The 18,314-nt window shown below is 46.8% G+C and overlaps 1 protein-coding gene across 4 annotated transcripts; it reads right to left on the reverse strand.

The window, feature by feature from the left end:
• Positions 1–206: 206 nt before the first annotated feature.
• Positions 207–18,314, reverse strand: LOC123509943 (transcription factor kayak-like). 4 transcript variants are annotated; one of them, XM_045264587.1, is made up of 4 exons: positions 16,477–18,314; positions 3,687–3,861; positions 3,251–3,474; positions 207–2,076 (listed from the first exon to the last, which is right to left on the reverse strand). In XM_045264587.1, exons 1-4 carry the CDS (start codon positions 16,813–16,815, stop codon positions 1,318–1,320), a joined length of 1,497 nt encoding a protein of 498 aa, XP_045120522.1. In that variant the 5' UTR covers positions 16,816–18,314; the 3' UTR covers positions 207–1,317. The 4 variants fall into 4 exon arrangements, with proteins under 4 accessions (XP_045120522.1, XP_045120521.1, XP_045120524.1 ...); XM_045264586.1 differs by having other exon boundaries at positions 207–2,097; positions 16,477–17,744; XM_045264589.1 differs by lacking the exon at positions 16,477–18,314 and adding an exon at positions 11,115–11,817.

Below are 18,314 nucleotides of genomic sequence, written 5' to 3' on the forward strand. Positions count from 1 at the left end.
CCCCATAACGTCCTCAACCCTCCCTCTCTCTTTCTTTGTATTGCGATATTCAATGTTTTCTCAAATTCTTGTCCATATTCTTTTAAATTGTCTTTTCTTTATATTTATTTTATTTCCATGCATTTACCATTACTTATCCCTTCATTTCCCTTCCGTCATGAACATTCATCTCCTTCACCTCTCTCCAGAAAACAAAAACAAGAACATGAGTAGACATTTCATCTTTATTGTAAAATATTATCTAAATAACTCTGTGGTATAAATAGATCTGAATTCTTATCATCATATGAATGTACGAAAGCTAGACTAGTTATAAATAATAGTAATAGTACTGGGTCGTTATTACTGGTGGCGTCTCACAGCCTCCCAAGGTCACACAAGTGCCTGGGATGCTGCATGTCTTCCCTATCCTTGTGACTGTGCAGGGCTCCCTCACTTCGCCCAAACTGAGCCTTATAGAGAGAGAGAGAGAGAGAGAGAGAGAGAGAGAGAGAGAGAGAGAGAGAGAGAGAGAGAGAGAGAGAGAGAGAGAGAGAGAGAGAGAGAGAGAGAGAGAGAGAGAGACCCTACACGAGTAATTAATTATTTTTTCCATTATTATTTTCATATACATTTACCAATATATTTTTTCAAAGGTTTAGTATAATTGTACGGGTGTTTATCTCCTTGGCTGACTGAGTGACGGTGGTGGAGAGGCAATAGAAGGGAGAGGAGGCACTCCCTTCCTTCCTTCCTTCCCTCTTCACCTTCCTGTCACCAGCAGCCGTTTCTTTGTTCTTTGGTTGAGCGCTGCTGTACAGAGGTAAGTGTGGTGGTGGTGGTGGTAGTGGTGGTGTGGGGTAACTCTAACATTATCAAGGCGAAGTGAACGTTTGGTCAAGTGTCAAAAAATGAGAAAAAAAGTAATAAATTCCTTACACTAAGCAACCAACATCAACATTGTAAAAACATTCTAATGCGATAAGAAAATTGCATGGAACTGCCTTTGTGTCGACTCGTTGCATAGTAGTACAGTACATAGTGTGATTTCTGACGACGCCTAGAAGTCCAGGAGCCTCACCCACTAGCCTGTCCTGCTGACATCAACCCCCTCCTGCTGCAGAGGAGGTGGGGGAGTGGCAGGAAGGGTGGGCAAAGGGTGCTGGTGCTGCTGAGCCATGTGTGTGGTGACTGGTGTGTCAGGGTGATGGGGGAGGGGGCCACAGGTCACGCCGGCAGGACCTGCGACCGTGTCAGGGTCGTGGCCAGCAGCAGGCCTGGCACTCAATGGGGCCGTGGTGGCAGGTGGCAGCAAGGCATAGGTGGGATGGATGCACCTCAGAGGGACACTAGCTTGGGAGGGACAGAGTCAGGGGAGGAGAGGTCCGAGGAGGAGGAGCGCTGTTGGGTGCCACAGTTGGAGGAGGAGCCCGAGGGAGCCGACACCACCGGGGTGGAGAGAGGCGTGAGACCGGTGTGCACAGGCGTGAGTCCAGTCCCGCTGGTCACAGGCGTCAGACCGGTGCCTCCCTCCATCATGGAATCAAAGTTGAAGCCACGCAGGCCGGTGGAGGGCGTCTCGATGGACACTCCAAGGTCTGCCACAGAGGGCGTGCGCAAGGCCACAGGTGCCACATTGAGACTGGTGGGTCGCCTGGGCCGAGAGTTGTTGTTGGAAATGCTAGGTGGGATCTTCACTTCCTCCTCCTCCACTGACACCTCGTCCTCCATGGGCTCCTCCTTCACCACCACAGCCTTCTTTACCACACGCATGGCAGTGTTGGCCACTGTGGCAGTGGTGGTCACTGGTGCAACGCTGACAGGAGCCGCCGAGGTCACGAAGGGAGTGGCAGAGGGGGCGGGCGGCACGTGGCGGCGGCACACAGCCTTGTGTGTTGCCAGCAGAAATTCCAGCTCATCTCGCTGCTGCTGCAGGAGCTGGATCTCCGTCTGCAGCTCTGTCTTCTTCTCCTCCAGTTCATCAGTTTCATCCTGCAGCATATTGGTCTGGTCGAGGCGACGCTTGCGACACCGTGCTGCTGCCAGCTTGTTTCTCTCCCGGCGGAGGTGCCGCCTCTCCTCTTCCTCAGCAGTGATCTGTGGAAAGGAAGAAAAGACCTGTCAGGAGTCAGGATATAAGATATCCAGAACTGAATAACTAACAAACACAAACACATCAAATGCAAGACAGGAAGCATTAAGAAACACTGACAGAAGTGATTACAAAACACAACACAGACTACAAAATGGGAGGCCATGAAGGGCACACTGAAGAGTGGAGACCTTGCAGAGGGTGTGGGGAGGGACAGCAGCAAGGAAGCCCTGATAACCTGGCCAAGGTGATAAGCACAAGTGGCTGATTGACTCGTGTCTCCTGTCACATGAGTCAGTCAGTCTGGGAAGGCGGAGGGGGATGAATCATGTAGTAAATGAGGATCTGACTGACTCATCTTCCAGTAGATGGATGGATTGTGTTGAGTAATCGAGTAATTAGGCCCTGAAGCCACAATGAGGGTGTCCCTAAGCCCCTGCCCTATTACCTCCCTGCTATACACTACACAACAAAGAACAAAGCATTAAGAGAAGACAATATCCCCAGCACCCCCACCCTTTCCTCCCTCCCTCCCCAGAGCAGCGGCAAGTCTTCATTCCACAACACCACATCCTCTGGCCTAGCTCACTATCAGCAGAAGGGAAGGAGCAGCAAGATAAACATCCTGTCAGGCCCAGAACCAACCAGGACTGGACCACTTAATTTAGCTCTATATGATAGGCTCCCCATACCACCCTGCTACACACACTTTGTCACTCTTATCACAAGGCCTCCCATACTTCAGTAAATAATCTTAAACCTTTTTTCTCTCTTTTATTCTCATATTTTTTTTTCTGACAGTAATATATTGCACTCTATTTTGCTTTGAACATGATCCAATCCAACTTACATAAACAAGACCTTCTTCAGGAGACCAATCTGAGTCACCATTTACCCAACCTATCACTTCTCTATATAAGGAACCTGAACCCTTAACCCCTTGAGTACCATGATGCATTTCTACATTCATTCTTATTTTAAGAGATTTTATACAGCTTCAGAAATTTATGTGGGGGATTAAAATAGTGAAGACTGTGGCCATTAATCTTCTGACCTCCATAGACCCTTCCTAATGTCAATAAAATGGTCTAATCGTACACAAATCTCAAGGGAAAAATGTATGCCAGTATTGAAAGCGTTAAAATCCTCCTCCAACTTTAACCTGAAGAAGCAACGCACCCTTTCATCCTTAATAGGCCTGCGTCCGCCAGTCCTCCGTGGCTGCTGGACCTGGATCTGAGAGGGCATGGTGAGGGTGGCGGTGGTGGAGGTGGCGGTGTGAGCTGTGGGGGCCCTGAGGTTTACCCCGCTGGCCGAGGAGGTGGAGGCCGAAGTGGTGTGGGGAATCTGGGTGAGGGTGCCGCCCCCCCAACACCTGCTGTCCACGGAAACGTACGTGTTGCCTGAAGGAGTAGCAGAAGGAGTTTGTGAGAGAGAGAGAGAGAGAGAGAGAGAGAGAGAGAGAGAGAGAGAGAGAGAGAGAGAGAGAGAGAGAGTTTTTGACTAAAAACCACAAAAATGTCAAATATCACTTGTACTTTTAAGACTCATGCAGAGAGAGAGAGAGAGAGAGAGAGAGAGAGAGAGAGAGAGAGAGAGAGAGAACTATACATACCTGTGGCGGGCTGCACTAGAGGAGGCACGAAGCCAGCCTGGTTAGTGTGTGGCTCTGGGGGCTGGACACTGGAGAGCTCTAGGAAGGTCTGTTCGATGTTCCTGAGGGTGGTGGGCGTGAGCGTGGGCGTGGTACGGGTGGGGACGCCGCTGTGCACGCCCTCCAGGGAGTTTAGCTGCAGAAGAAAGAAAGGCGGGGGTTAAATACAATGTAATACTTGTTTTGAGGGTCGAGAGAAAGGGAGGGCAATAGTGTTTTATGGAGGTGGTTGGGTTAGGTCTGGGTGTTGTGTCCTTTGTGTTCTTAATTTTTAACAGTTATATATAGTGCTCCTCTCTCTCTCTCTCTCTCTCTCTCGATAATTCTGTATAAATTTTAAAGCCCAAAAAGAACAAATATACACATCACTAAACCTCTCTTTGCTTTGCACCTACGAGAGAGAGAGAGAGAGAGAGAGAGAGAGAGAGAGAGAGAGAGAGAGAGAGAGAGTCTAACAGTTCCCTTATCACTGCTATCTTAATCGTTATCACTGCACCCCTTGTATCTGCGGCTGAGGGTTACATGGGAAAGCGGGGATGGACGGATGGTCCTGAATTCCAATGTACCTGATATGTCTCTGAAAGTATGTGTGATATTTAGGACCACTGCCAAACCAAACCTAGCTAACCTAACCTGACCTTATATCACTCACTATCTCGAATAACCTTTCCTACCAACTCCATTGTCGTTCCTAGTTGCAGTACGCGTGTTGGTTTCAATAGTACTAGCTTATTCTTTTTGTTTTTAGTTGTTCTCTGTGTGTGTGTGTGTGTGTGTGTGTTTCGTTATTTTCGTGTCTTCCTTCCTTCCTCCTTCCCTTTATCACTTCTTCCAATCTTTCTTTACTTTACTCTTCATTTTCACAATTCTCTATCTTCTTTGTTTTCTCTTTGTCTTTCTCTCTTCCACCTCTACTACAAAAATAATAACAACAAAAGATTACCCCTCCACTCCTTCACTCCACGTTACTTCCTCTTCCTTCTCTTCTCTGCTCTTCTTTATTCATTTTTCACAGTCCTCCATTTTCTTTACTTTCTCTTTTTCTTTATCTCTCTTCCACTTCCACTACAAAAAATAACAACAACGAAAGATTTCTCCTCCACTCCTTCCTCTTCCTTCTCTTCTCCACTCTTCCACACAACAATGACCTCTTCCACTAAACAACAAGATTTCTTCATCTCCCTCCTTCCACCTTCCTATTTTCCACATCATTCCCTTCCTCCTCCACTTCCCCCCACCAATATACAGAACCATCCTCTTCCACAATAAAAATTCAAGGCTCCTCTTCTTCCCTTCATTCCTCCCCTCTTTCCTCTTCCCATCCACTTCTATTTAAGACGCAAGTTGTTTCCTTCATCCACTTCCTTCTTTCCACCTCTCGTTACATCATCATTACTCTCTCTCTCCTTCTTCGGATCACGTGACTGGATTTCCTGACCCTGGCAAGTACACACACACACACACACACACACACACACAGTACATTGGGTGGGGGATGGGGAGGAGGGGAAGAACAAGTGTAAGACAGACATCAGTAGTGTTCTTTGTCGTGTGTGTGTGTGTGTGTGTGTGTGTGCCAGTCACCATCACTCAGCACCTCTATCGCCTTTACATGGTTCGTTCTAGCGTGCGTAAGGCTACTTACATGTGCCTAACTGCGTGTACACAAAGATATGCACTGTGATCAATACATACATATAAATATACAACACTCACTCTCACTCTCTCTCTCTCTCAATTTATCTTGTATTTTAAATCTCTCCGCAAAATAACGTTAATCTAATTGCCACATAATATTGACACAACCGCTGCTGTTTGTATCATAATGTAAACAATACGTTTTGATTGGCAATGTTTGTTCAGTGTTTGCATGCCTTTGATTATTAACTTCCGTTATTTGATCATCTCGACTATATATATATTTTTTTTTTTTTTACTTCATTTATTATCCATATTTTTTTCATTCATTTTATCTAATTACTTTTTTCTTATGGTATGAGTTTTTCTTTACTATAGTACAACAATCTTTCTATTCTAATATTTGTACATCTATAACTTCCTTGTAACGTTGATTAATTTCTTTTTTCTAATTCATCAACAATATCTCTCCTTTCTTTCTTTTCATATATTAACCATTTCCTTTAACTTCTCTTTCCTTATCAATATGGTCTAATTGTCCATATCTTCCATTCACCTTCCTTTATTCACATTATCAACTCTTCCTTCGTTCTGTATTTACTTTCCTTCTTTCTTATGTATATACGTTTATTATCATATCACTTATTTTTTCTTTTAGAGTAGTGGGCTGGTGGTGGTGGTGGTGGTAGTGGTGGTGACGGGAGGCGGGCAGTGATGGCGGGGAGGGGGGCGGAGAGAGGGGGCCATGGTGAGGAAGGCACTATTCCTGGCCCTCCCCCCTCTATCCCCAGCCTGCCCCCTCCCCCGTGACATCATCTCCCAAATACATCGGTGACGTCAACATAGAATAGTGGGCATGTTGGGGGGGACATATTGAGGGGGACGGGAGGGGGGGAGTGATAGTTCTGGGACGTATAGAAGGGGAGTGGGGGTGTACAAAAGCAGGTCACGTGACGTCACCCCACCTACCCCAACATCAGCTGGGAGAAGAGAGGGGAAAATGACTCACTTTTAACCCCTCTCCACCAACTCACCCCAATCCCCTCATCACCCCTCCAACCCTCAATGTGATTCCTGATAGCTGCGACAAGGTTATCTGATGGTGGGGCTGGGGTAGTTATCTTGGTGGGGGTTATCATGTGGCAAGGGGTGATAGGAGGGGTGAGAGGGGGTTATCATTAGAGTGGTGGGGGTGAGGGATTGTTGCAGCAGGTGGTGGTGGACGGAGGAAAGGAAGTGAGAAGGGGAGTGGGAGTGGTGGTGGTGGTGGTGGTGGTGGTGAAGGGAGAGAGAAGTGAAAACAAGGATTAATAAAGAGAGAGAGAGAGAGAGAGAGAGAGAGAGAGAGAGAGAGAGAGAGAGAGAGAGAGAGAGAGAGAGAGAGAGAGAGAGAGAGAGAGAGAGAGAGAGAGAAAGGAAATGGGAAAGAGAACAGAAAAGTTACAGGAAACACACACACACACACACACAGAGAGAGAGAGAGAGAGAGAGAGAGAGAGAGAGAGAGAGAGAGAGAGAGAGAATAAATTAGGACAAGGAGGGATGAAGGAAGACTGGAAAACCAAAATGAGCAAAAGCGAGAAAAAAAAAAAATGGAATAAAAGAAAAACATTACCGATATAAATGAAGATTAATAAAGCAATGATGATGGAATGAAAAGGAGAGAAAAGACAAGAGGGATGTAAACACTGAGGCCGGATGGATGGGTGGATAGATGGATGGATGGAGGAGGAGGAGGAGGAGGAGGAGGAGGAGGAGGAGGAGGAAGAGCGGGTACTACTAACACAGCAAGCCCTCTCTCTCTCTCTCTCTCTCTCTCTCTCTTCGCCGCCCACCATTTCCGCCGCCACGAGTGAGTCAAGACACCAAGATTTCCTACAGAACACAATCCTTGGCACTACACCACCACCACCGCATCCCTATTTCCCTCCAACCCCCCACCCCAGCCTTCCCTATCTCTCGCCCTCCCTCAGTACAGAATCCTTGTCCTGCTGTACCATTCACTTCTTATTCTTTACTACTAGCGTTGTTAAGTCCTGTATTCACTAATCTAATTCCTCATATAACCTCGTCAACATCCCTCAAACCTCATTAACTCCCCTTCAGTACTAGGAGACATTTTTTTTTACCTTGAGATGTGTGTACGATTAGACCATTTTATTGACATAAGGAAGGGTCTATGGAGGTCAGAAGATTAATGGCCACAGCCTTCACTATTTTAATCTCCCACATATGTTTTTGAAGCTGTAGAAAATCAGCAAATAGTAAGCAGAATGAAGGTGGAAATGCGTCTTGGTACTGAAGAGGTTAATATTATGTAATCGAATACTTCTCAATTTAGTAACCCCGCAACAATTCTATATTCATAGTTTTAAACAAATTCGATTCTCTCAAAACTCTTCTAAACCCCAATAGATACCATGCTTATTTAAAACCATTTTCAACCCCCGCCACTACCCTCTCACCCCTACAACGCACCCAAACACTCCCTTACCCACCCGTCCCTCGCCTCTCCCCTAGGCCCCTTCCCATCCCCCTCCCATGTCCGTTCTTCACTCCCGCGTCCTCGGTCAGACGGCGCTAAATTAAAAGCAAGGACATGGCCACCCCCACACACCCCTTCCATAATAATAATAATAATAATAATAATAATAATAATAATAATAATAATAGTAACAATAATAATCTTGGTGTGGACGTCATTGCTATCATTTAAATTTTCCTTGTCTCGTACACTCCTACTTTCTTCTCCCCCCTCCCCCAACAACACACACGCCCCCCCCTCTCCCTCTCTCTCTCTTCCCAGCACAGGGTTAGCTCATTGCATAAGGTGATAAAAATAGGACTAATACTTTCAGCACATAACCTTTGGCACACGAGAGAGAGAGAGAGAGAGAGAGAGAGAGAGAGAGAGAGAGAGAGAGAGAGAGAGAGAGAGAGAGAGAGAGAGAGTTGGTGTTACTATTTTCGATTTAAATCAAAATATCCACCTCCACTATTCTTTTATTTATTCTCCCACTTCCTCCTCCTCCTCCTCATCTTCCACTTCTCGTCCTTGCTCTCCACCATTTTTCTTCTTCACATCTCTCATCCACTAGCATATCTTCTTTCACCTCCTCTTCCTCCTCCACCTCAACATAAATTCTCGTTAATTGAAAACATAACACTATATAACCTAACTCTCTCTCTCTCTCTCTCTCTCTCTCTCTCTCTTTCGTATCTAATTTCGTGAGCCAAGTGGCCAGCCAGCTCGACTTTGTAACTTCCTGTGATTGTGAGATAACGTAGGTGGTGGTGGTGCTAAAGTTTTTTTGGGGGGATAGTTGTGATGATGACATTGGTTAGAAGTAATGGCTGGAAGTAATAGTAATAGTAATGGAGGAAGAGGAAGAGGAGGAGTAGTAGTAGTAGTAAAGAAAGCTGGCAAAAAAGTTACATCAATTAAAAGAAACATATAAATAGATAGATAGATGGATAATAGCAGTAAAGTACGTAACATCAAATCAACATTTAAAAAAAGAAGTTTAGGCGTCACAGAGTTATGGAAGTGGTTTTGGTCAGGCGATAAGGCGGCGTTTTTCCTCCGCTTGGAACAAAGAGTGTCGCGGCGTTGTGGCGGTGACGACAGGACAGAGAAGAGGGGGAGGAGTGATGGGGGGAAGAGTATGGGGCAGAGAAGGAGGGAGGGCAGGAGAGGGTAGGAAAATATTTGAGGTCGACTGATAAGTAACTATAACTATTGTAACACCTTGGTCTACTACTACCATTATTTTTACCACCACCACCACCATCACCACCTCCTTCAGCAGTGTTCATATCTGTACTTTTTATAATTTTTCGTGGCACTAATATGATTTTTCTCCCTTTTCCTCTCCTTTTCTCCTCCTCTTTCTCCTTCAAACATTATCTTTCTCTCCCCCTGTCCATGTAAATTTATGAATGTGTGTGTGTGTGTGTGTGTACATTCCTCGAATCTACATAATTATGGAAATTCAGAGCCACTTCATAACCATCATGAAATTGCTGATATGAAGATTAAAACTGCGAGTACACACACATACCCGGTAGCTCAGTGGTTAGAGCGCTGGCTTCACAAGCCAGAGGACCGAGGTTCGATTCCTCGGCCGGGAGGAGATATTTGGGTGTGTCTCCTTTGACGTGTAGGTGCTGTTCACCTAGCAGTGAGTAGGTACGGGATGTAAATCTAGGAGTTGTGACCTTGTTGTCCCGGTGTGTGGTGTGTGCCTGGTCTCAGGCCTATCCGAAGATCGGAAATAATGAACTCTGAGCTCGTTCCGTAGGGTAACGTCTGGCTGTCTCGTCAGAGATCAAATCAAACAGTGAAACACACACAAACGCACACACGATCCAAGGCCTTGCTACACATGCAATTCTAAAGCTGTAAATTTTCATCACAACTTAACTGCACACAATGTATATTTCCCCATTACATGCATATGACCACCAACAAACCCCCCCCACACACACACACACACACACACACACACACACACACACACACACACAATAATTCTGCTAAGCAACATTGCATTAAAAATTCTCGTTTCTGGCACAGGGATCTTAAAATTTATCTAAGTGGCTGAGAGACTTCTTAGCAACAGGAGGAGGAGGAGGCAGGAAAGCCCACCCCGCCCACCCACTATCCTGTTTCATTTCAGGTAGGCTGGGGAGCGCCAATACCTGTCCTGAATCACACACAGGTAAGGCAAGGGTAGCACACACACACACACACACACACACACACACACACACACACACACACACACACACACACACAAGGGGAATTCTAAAAACGATAATCAAAATATTTTGTCAAATTCACCACTTAGGAAAAAAAAAATAAAAGAAATATTTAAAAATATCCTTATCAAACAGCAATTGCAACACAGGAACCGAACAATCTTGAATTCCGAAAACAATTGACACACACACACACACACGTCTAGTATACGTCAAATCAGTCTTACCAATTCAAGTCTTCCCAAGTCCACAATTCTTCACCTAAGTCTCCCTAGCGTTACATAAAGTCCACATCAACCATAAACCTTCCCTGTGATACGTTAAACTCTATCCAATCCATTCTAAGTTACTCGTGTGATAAACATGACGCGCCCTCATAAAAACCTAAGACCTTGATAAACATAAGAGAATCAGCCACACGCGTTTAAGACTAAGCAAACGAGGCACTATTGTATTATTTTTAAGAATAGCTCTGCATACTTCACTCTTCTACGTCATTACCACCACTATCACACAAACAACTAATCTAATCTAACACAGTAGCAAAGTCTGACCTCGTAGCTAACTTTTTCGCAGAGAATGATAACACCCCTCACAATATTTCCTGAAAACACAACCACTTTAGTCAGAACTGGAGTGTAATTTAGTAGTCACCAAATTTAAGAGGCAGAGATTGATAAACTGCGGGAGGTGTGTTGTGGATGGATGGACGTGGTAGTGGTAGTGGTGGTGGTAGAGGTAGAGGTAGAGGCGCACGTGAGTCAACAAGAATGATCTGGTTGTTGATAAGCTGCAGAAGGGTACAGCAATGATCTCGGGGCGTGAGACTTACGATTTCAGTTTTGTGTGTGTGTGTGTGTGTGTGTGTGTGTGTGTGTGTGTGTGTGTGTGTGTGTGTGTGTGTGTGTGTAGGAGACACGCAGGAACAAGAATACACGTGAAGTTCTTGAGGTTCCTAAGTTCTTCATATCGCAGTTACATCTTCAGTACCTGTTGCTGGTGGTGCGCCTGCTGGAACTGGAGGTGTTGGTTGTGATGGTAAGGATAAGGCTGCTGTTGTTGCTGCTGCTGCTGCTGTTGGTGTTGGTGTTGCTGCTGCTGGAGGTGCTGTGGGAGCTGGTGTTGGTGTTGCTGCTGCTGGTGGTGTTGTTGGTACACTTGGTAGTGACGCAGGTCCTGGGATGTGCTAGGGTAAGGCGTATGCCAAGAATTCATCTTCGGACATTATTGACGAGTTATTAATCCACGTATCGCGGTGAAGAACACGAAGGACGGTAGCGGTGATGGTGAAGCGGCGCTGGGTATTCACTGGTGTCGAGGAGGTATCTTTCTATCACTGCACTGGGTTGGGGTAAGGCACTGTGCGGAGTGAGGGAAGGTGACACGCGGGGAGGGAGGTCGCTGGCACTGTGATGTGGTAGCCTGCTGACACACTGAGCTCTGCTGCTATACTGCCACACCAACCTTCCCGCCACCACGACGGCGCATGCGCTTCACGTCCCGTTTTCTATGGTGATGTATTTACTCGAGGAATTTCTCAACATTTCACAGTAGCGTGTGTAATATTCCCCGAAGCCCCGTGAGGAGTAATGCAGGTTGGGTGATTCACGCCGCCTCTCCTTCTGGGAACCGACTCCGAGACTGGATTCCTTGCACACACACACACACACACACACACACACACACACACACACACACCTTTTTGGCCTTATTCGGTCAAGGCTGCGATCAAAATAAGGGTGTTGCTGGCTTACCGCGTCATGGGCGTGTGGGTACAGTGGAGCGGCGATGCCCTCCCCGGCCGCTCGCCCCATAATGGGTCAACCTGGCCGTGTTACCTTAAATGTTCCCGTGCTGTTCATTCACACCCGCCTGCCTGACGCTGCCCCCAAGACTCCCCTCTACTCCCGCTCCTCAGCCGGCCACCTCTCCCTCCCTGGCCCCGTGCCGCCCTCCTGCCTCGTGCTCAAGGGTTTATTCATACTTATATTCGTCCCTCAAACGTTTGTGAGTGTAGGAGGGAGAGAAGGGGTGTGTGAGGAGGGTTTGGCCTTGTACAGGTGTATGTCGGTGAGGAATGAAGGGCAAGGGTGGGAGACGCGGCAAGGACAGGGAGGGAGGGAGGGAGGGAGGGAAGGAAGGAAGGGAAGGGAAGGGAGGAAGCGGTGTCTACATGATGCTTCGTCGCCTCCGTCATAACAACCTTGCCCGTCTCGGCCCCGTCACCGGAACCTGTCCTAAAACCCTGCATAATACTTACCCCAGGTCTCTCTCTCTCTCTCTCTCTCTCTCTCTCTCTCTCTCTCTCTCTCTCTCTCGCTAAGATCTATGACCACACTACACAAGCGCCCAAAACACTCCCACCCAGAAGCTGCCGCCCAGCAAGAGACAGAAAATAGAGATTAAAAAAAGTAAAGAGGATAAAAAAGAAGGTACAAAGAGAAGATAAAGAAAAATGCCGACGGTTGACGCCCTCTGTCGATTCCTCAGTGTGTGTGTGTGTGTGTGTGTGTGTGTGTGTGGCTCTTTATGCTGCGCGAAACTCAAAATAATAATAAAACAACAATAATAAACATCAACAGTTCTCGGAGGAGGAGGAGGAGGGTGAAGAGGATTACTTTGGCATGAATGAATGGTGGTGGTGGTGGTGGTGGGGTGGTGGTGATAGTAGTGGAGATGACGTGGTGATGGCTGAAGCGGAGGCGGCGGCAGTGGTGGTGGTGGTGGTGAGAGGCAAACAGGTGCAAACATACCTAACTAACAGTACACCTACCTAGCTATCTCGCCCCGCCCTTTATCCTGGTTACCTCACCTGCAAGTTTAGCTCACAATGGCTACCCCTTCTGCCCCCCTTACCTGCTCGACCCCCTCCCCTCCATCTGGGACTGCGCTAAATATGGCCTGTTGGTCTTTTCTGCGTGGCGTGGCGTGGGTACGTATGATCTGCCTGTTTCTCCCGCCACGTCAGGAGTTCGCATCTCCCGGAGAGGGGGTGGCGTCAGCGTCTTCGTGTGCGTGTGTGAATGTGTAAATGTGTGTGTGCTTCTCTCCTTTAGTTCAGGTGGTGATGGTGGTGCTAAGTATGTGCCAGACAGCGCAAAGGAACACAAAGGAAAGCCAGAAAGAGTCGCAGTCCTGCCGTTGGGTCTTGCGAGGCTGCGTGTGATGAGCTGCACTGCCTGTTTCTTTGGAGTGTGTAAAGATGAAGGCTTCTCACGGCGATACGAGGAAGAGGAGGAGGAATATTAAGAACAACGAGAAACAAGGAGGAGGAGGAGAATATTAAGAGAAACAACAACGACAAGGAATAAGGAGCAGGAGGAAGAGTAACAACAACAACAACAATAACAAAAAGACGACGAGGAACAAGGAGGAGGAGGAGGAGGAGGAGTTCACCTGAGAAGCATGACGTGCTGGAGGGGGAAAGGACGAGACACCCACGTTTCCTTTTTGGCGTTCTTAATCCCCTTGTTTTTCCTCTTCTTTGTCCATGTTTACGTGTCCCCTTCTATTATGTATTCTCTCTCTCTCTCTCTCTCTCTCTCTCTCTCTCTCTCTCTCTCTCTCTGCGGTCCTTTCTTAAAACTCTACGATCATATGGTTTAATTCCAGCATTCCTTTCTTTTATTGCTTTCTTCCTTCCCTTCCCCAATCACCCACTTTATATCATTTACTATACATCTATGCTTTCTATAACTATTCATGATTTTATTCTATAACAAAAGGAAAAGTCTCTCTCTCTCTCTCTCTCTCTCTCTCTCTCTCTCTCTCTCTTCCTACAACAACTACTTCTGCTTCTGCTATCATCCTCTTTGATGTTAACGCCCGCGCCCTTTTAAGGTAATCCAGATGAGCGTTACCCTGCGTTTGACCTATATAGATGAGACACCCCTGAATTTCTCTCTTGCGAATATTCACGTTCTCTTCCACGTTACACACTTGCTCTGTCTGACTTCTAGATTACTTCTTATTACTATCACAGTCTTGTTTCTTTGTATTGCTCTCTCTCTCTCTCTCTCTCTCTCTCTCTCTCTCTCTCTCTCTCTCTCCTGCATTCCTCCCAACTCCTTCATCCTTCATGCTCTACATTCCATCAACTTGCTTCCTTCCACGCAACATTCTTCTCCACACGTGCTTTGGTGTGTGTGTGTGTGTGTGTGTGTGTGTGTGTTGCCCATAAAAATTTTACAAAACACACACACACACACACACACACACACACACACACACACACACACACACCTCATTTCTTTCCGTTCCCTCTCCGTAAGATGCAACCCTCCCCTTCCCCTTCCCCTTCTACCAGCTTTCCCCTTTAGCCTTCACTCCCTTCCCTGGTCTTCCCACATCCTCCCTCTTCCTCTTTCTTCGTGCTGACGTAAGCATGTGCTGAGTTAACACTAATCCTGTCACATCACGAGTAAAAATAACCAATAAACGAGAATACAAAGGAGCTAAGCATATTTTTAACTTCCTATGAGTTCAAGTATTAAGGGAACAGTTGTTTTTGTTTATATTTGAAGTCTAAATTATATTTTTGAACTGTTGTGTAGATGTGTGGCCTTTTTTTTTTTTTTAAGTTCGTGTTATCATGATATAAATTTGGTCTTTGTTAATCTCAAGGCCCTCTCTCTCTCTCTCTCTCTCTCTCTGCTTACAATAAACAATAACATTCTTTAGACAGTGTGTTAGTGTGCGACATCCCACTATTCTTCAGCTCTTCTTAACTCCGTCATTTCATTCTCTCTCTCTCTCTCTCTCTTGTCTAGCTCGCTACTCTGACATTTCTTTTCCTCTGTTGCGCTGTCTCTACTACGTCGCTATGGTAATGAAGGACACAAAGGCACTACATACAAAGGATAGTCTAGAGAAACTCGTTCCGTACCGTATGACCGACTTATACATATATACCACTACTAAACTGCAAGTATTTCCGTGTTACGATGTGTTATCAAAGAGAGGAAGAGAGAGAGAGAGCGAGCAGTGGTGCCAGATCCGTGTGATGTGTGCTGAGTTGCCAGAAAGCTTGTGTGTTAGTGTGTCTGTTTTCCGCAAATCGCTGTGTCATGGTGCCAATATCACCCTTGCAACGGCTGTGGGTGGCTGTAGGTCAGTTAGCACAGCCCCCTCCGCTCCCCGCTCGATCACAGCACGGGTCAAGGGGTGTCATGAAAGCACTGCGTCCTTCAAGGAGTGGTAATGATAAGCAAGCAGAGAGCCACGTGCGTCTCTGGTGGTGATGGTAGTGCATTGACTTAGTAATATAGTGGTGCGACTGAATTCTATGATGTAATGATGTGACAGCATGGCGTAAATGTGCTAGTAAATGCCATGTGATAGTGCATGAGGGTAGCAGGATGCACCCAGCCACTTCAGACTTCAATAACCTACTTGTATTTATCCCCGCCGCTGTAAGATCTTAGCTAACATCCGCTTTCAATGTCTTAACGGTAATTAATGCATTAGTTTTTAACCCACCAGACAGGAGACGATGGGAAAAAAAAAAGTTCTGAAGTGCAGCACCAGACTGGCGCGACTGGTTATATTGATTGTGGCTGAGTGGAGTGCTGTGCTGGGGTTCCAAACTGCACTCATGGCAACCCCACCCCCCCGTCAGCCACACCCTTCCCGCACCAAGCCACCAACCCACCACCGCCACCTGTGTGCTCAAAACATGGCCAAACCAACTCAACCCCGCCACAAAGACTCATAACCACAAGGATATATCTGCTGAAGTGTACAGCTTTCACGGCATCAACCAAGGATATCGCACGTAATCCCTATTTGTATTAAAACTTGCAACATATTTGTAAGTTTTCTCCAGCATGATGCAATTCGCTTGGAAACAAAACAAACTCCGCGTTCCCTGCATTAGAATGTCACAAGAATGATGATGTTTGCAGATGATGATAGCATTTTTAAGCAGGAGATCTTCCGTGGCGATGAATGACAAGCAGAAATCTAAGTTTCATCATGCTAGACGAATCGTGCGGCTGGCAGGAAAGCGGAGGTCTAGCCTGTACTCTTTGTTAACTCGCCGCACTGCACTCAACACTCCTCTAGTCCTGCTAACCCAAGACCTCGTACACCATGTAATAAACCACGCACATGCCAATATTACAACTCCTTCCGTCATCCTACTCAAAGAAGCCATGAAAAAACCGCATTCTGACACTTTGGTGACACACACACGGACACACAAGTCTACACGTGCACACACTCGCCCACAGAAAGTTCCGACACGCCTATACGGATGCACTAACTTACCAGCGCACAGTAAGCATCCTGTTCACACATTCTTTAACTTAAGCATGCAGTCACAGGAACAAACAAGCTGGGCCAGTGTACTTACCACCAAGTTGGTAATGGTCGGGGTATCAAGAGCAGGGGCGGTGATGGTGGTGATGCACCCGTCCCTCTCCGGGATGTTGGCCGCCACAGCTGTGATGGTAAGGCTCACACTTGGCACTGTGTCGTTACTACTGCTGTTGCTGTCAGTGGTGAGGCTTTCTCCTCCTCCAGAAGCAACGGAAGCTGTAGTGAAGGACTGTGACGATGAGGTAACACTCTTCGTCGTGGCACTGTTGTTGGCGGCAGCTTGGGAGCGAGTGAACATGGTTGGCTGTGGGAGCTCAGTCTCACGCTGTAAGAATTTCCTTCGAGTCACCTGGTCTGACTCGCTGACTAACATGGGGCGGTGGCGTCACTTCAAACGTTAGAATGAGCTCCTCCCCCTCCTGCGATGACTCATACACTGCCTGGCCGCGGCTGGGGAACTCGCTCCTATATCCCAGCCATTTGTGCTGCCTCCACCCAAACACTTCGCTCACACTCTTAAATTTCGTTCAATCCGATATTTTACTTCATGTAACTTATTCTCATTCACGTATACTTCCTTCCACATCAATCCACAATATCTCTCTCATAATTTCCTGTGCAGTATTTACGGACGAAAGCAAAATTTTTGTGAGAAGGCACGGCATCCTGTCTTTCTAATGAACAAAGCAATATGGAACACGCAGAGGGACCGCCCACTTCTTGTGACGTCACAACTTCCCAAAATAGAAATCTACGTCAGCCTTCTGGTCATGTGCCAGTGACGTCAGAACTTGTGTTATTAGGCGTTATTTGTCTTGTCGCTACTTGTGCCATACAGTATTGCATTAAATGTGATGAATGAGGAAAGGCAGACCTGCGGGTGTGAAGAGCAGCGTGTTGAGGAGGAGAAAGGTAATGTAGCAGCCTCACATCCCACACTGCACCAGATGAGAGGAGGCTGGTTGGTCTAGGCAACCTTCACGCCGAACTGAGCACCAGGGAAGATAAGCACTATCTCCTGCTAAGTGAGCGGCATTACTTAGCCCTAAGCACTTATCACAACACAGCATCACCTCTTCAGAACTAATGTACTCGGCAAAACACGACACGGAGCCGTCACTACATATCGCACGGTGAAGAACTCAAAGATTACTAAGCATCGCTCTCTTTGAGTACACATACTATGCATGTACATTGACAAACAAGAGAGATTGGACAGAATAAAAAAGTGTGTATAATAATGTAGCCAGGAATGGGACGGGAAAGATAGGGTACGGTGGCACAAGAGAGATGAGGCGGCTCGAGATGCTGGCGACCTCTGGCACCTCCTCTAGCCACCACTACCACCACCACCACCACCACTACCAGGAACCGGACCCCCACTCGACGCCACACTTTCCCGGAACAGCCTGGGAACATTACTGGGATTCCGGGAACGGAAGTTAAATCACCTTCGCCTTACCCATTCTTAGTAGAAGCATCGCCTTCGCCAAAATGGAAATATAATTATAATAATACAAGCAACCGGACGTTATATAGAGGCTAGGGCGGGTTTTCCATTCCTACGGGTAAACCCAACCTCAGAGTGCCTGGCATTGGCACACCAGGAGTGGGTGCCAGTGTGTGCATCGTCGCCGAACAGCATCATCATTATAATCGCCAATGTTGTCCTACTGTTTGGCAAAAAACTAGGCGGTATGTAAGTCGCACAGGCGTCGTCAGGTTCTGTTATGGCACTGCCTGGCACCATCATCACCATTTATACCTCCACACCGGCACTGAAATGGCTCATGACGACAACCTTTCCTTGCAGAATGCTTAGCCGTGACACCATTATTGATTTTTAAACGCCAAGGAACGGGAGCAAAGCAC

This window comes from Portunus trituberculatus, chromosome 27 (assembly GCF_017591435.1).
Source record: "Portunus trituberculatus isolate SZX2019 chromosome 27, ASM1759143v1, whole genome shotgun sequence".
In the NCBI taxonomy this organism is placed as follows: domain Eukaryota; kingdom Metazoa; phylum Arthropoda; class Malacostraca; order Decapoda; family Portunidae; genus Portunus; species Portunus trituberculatus.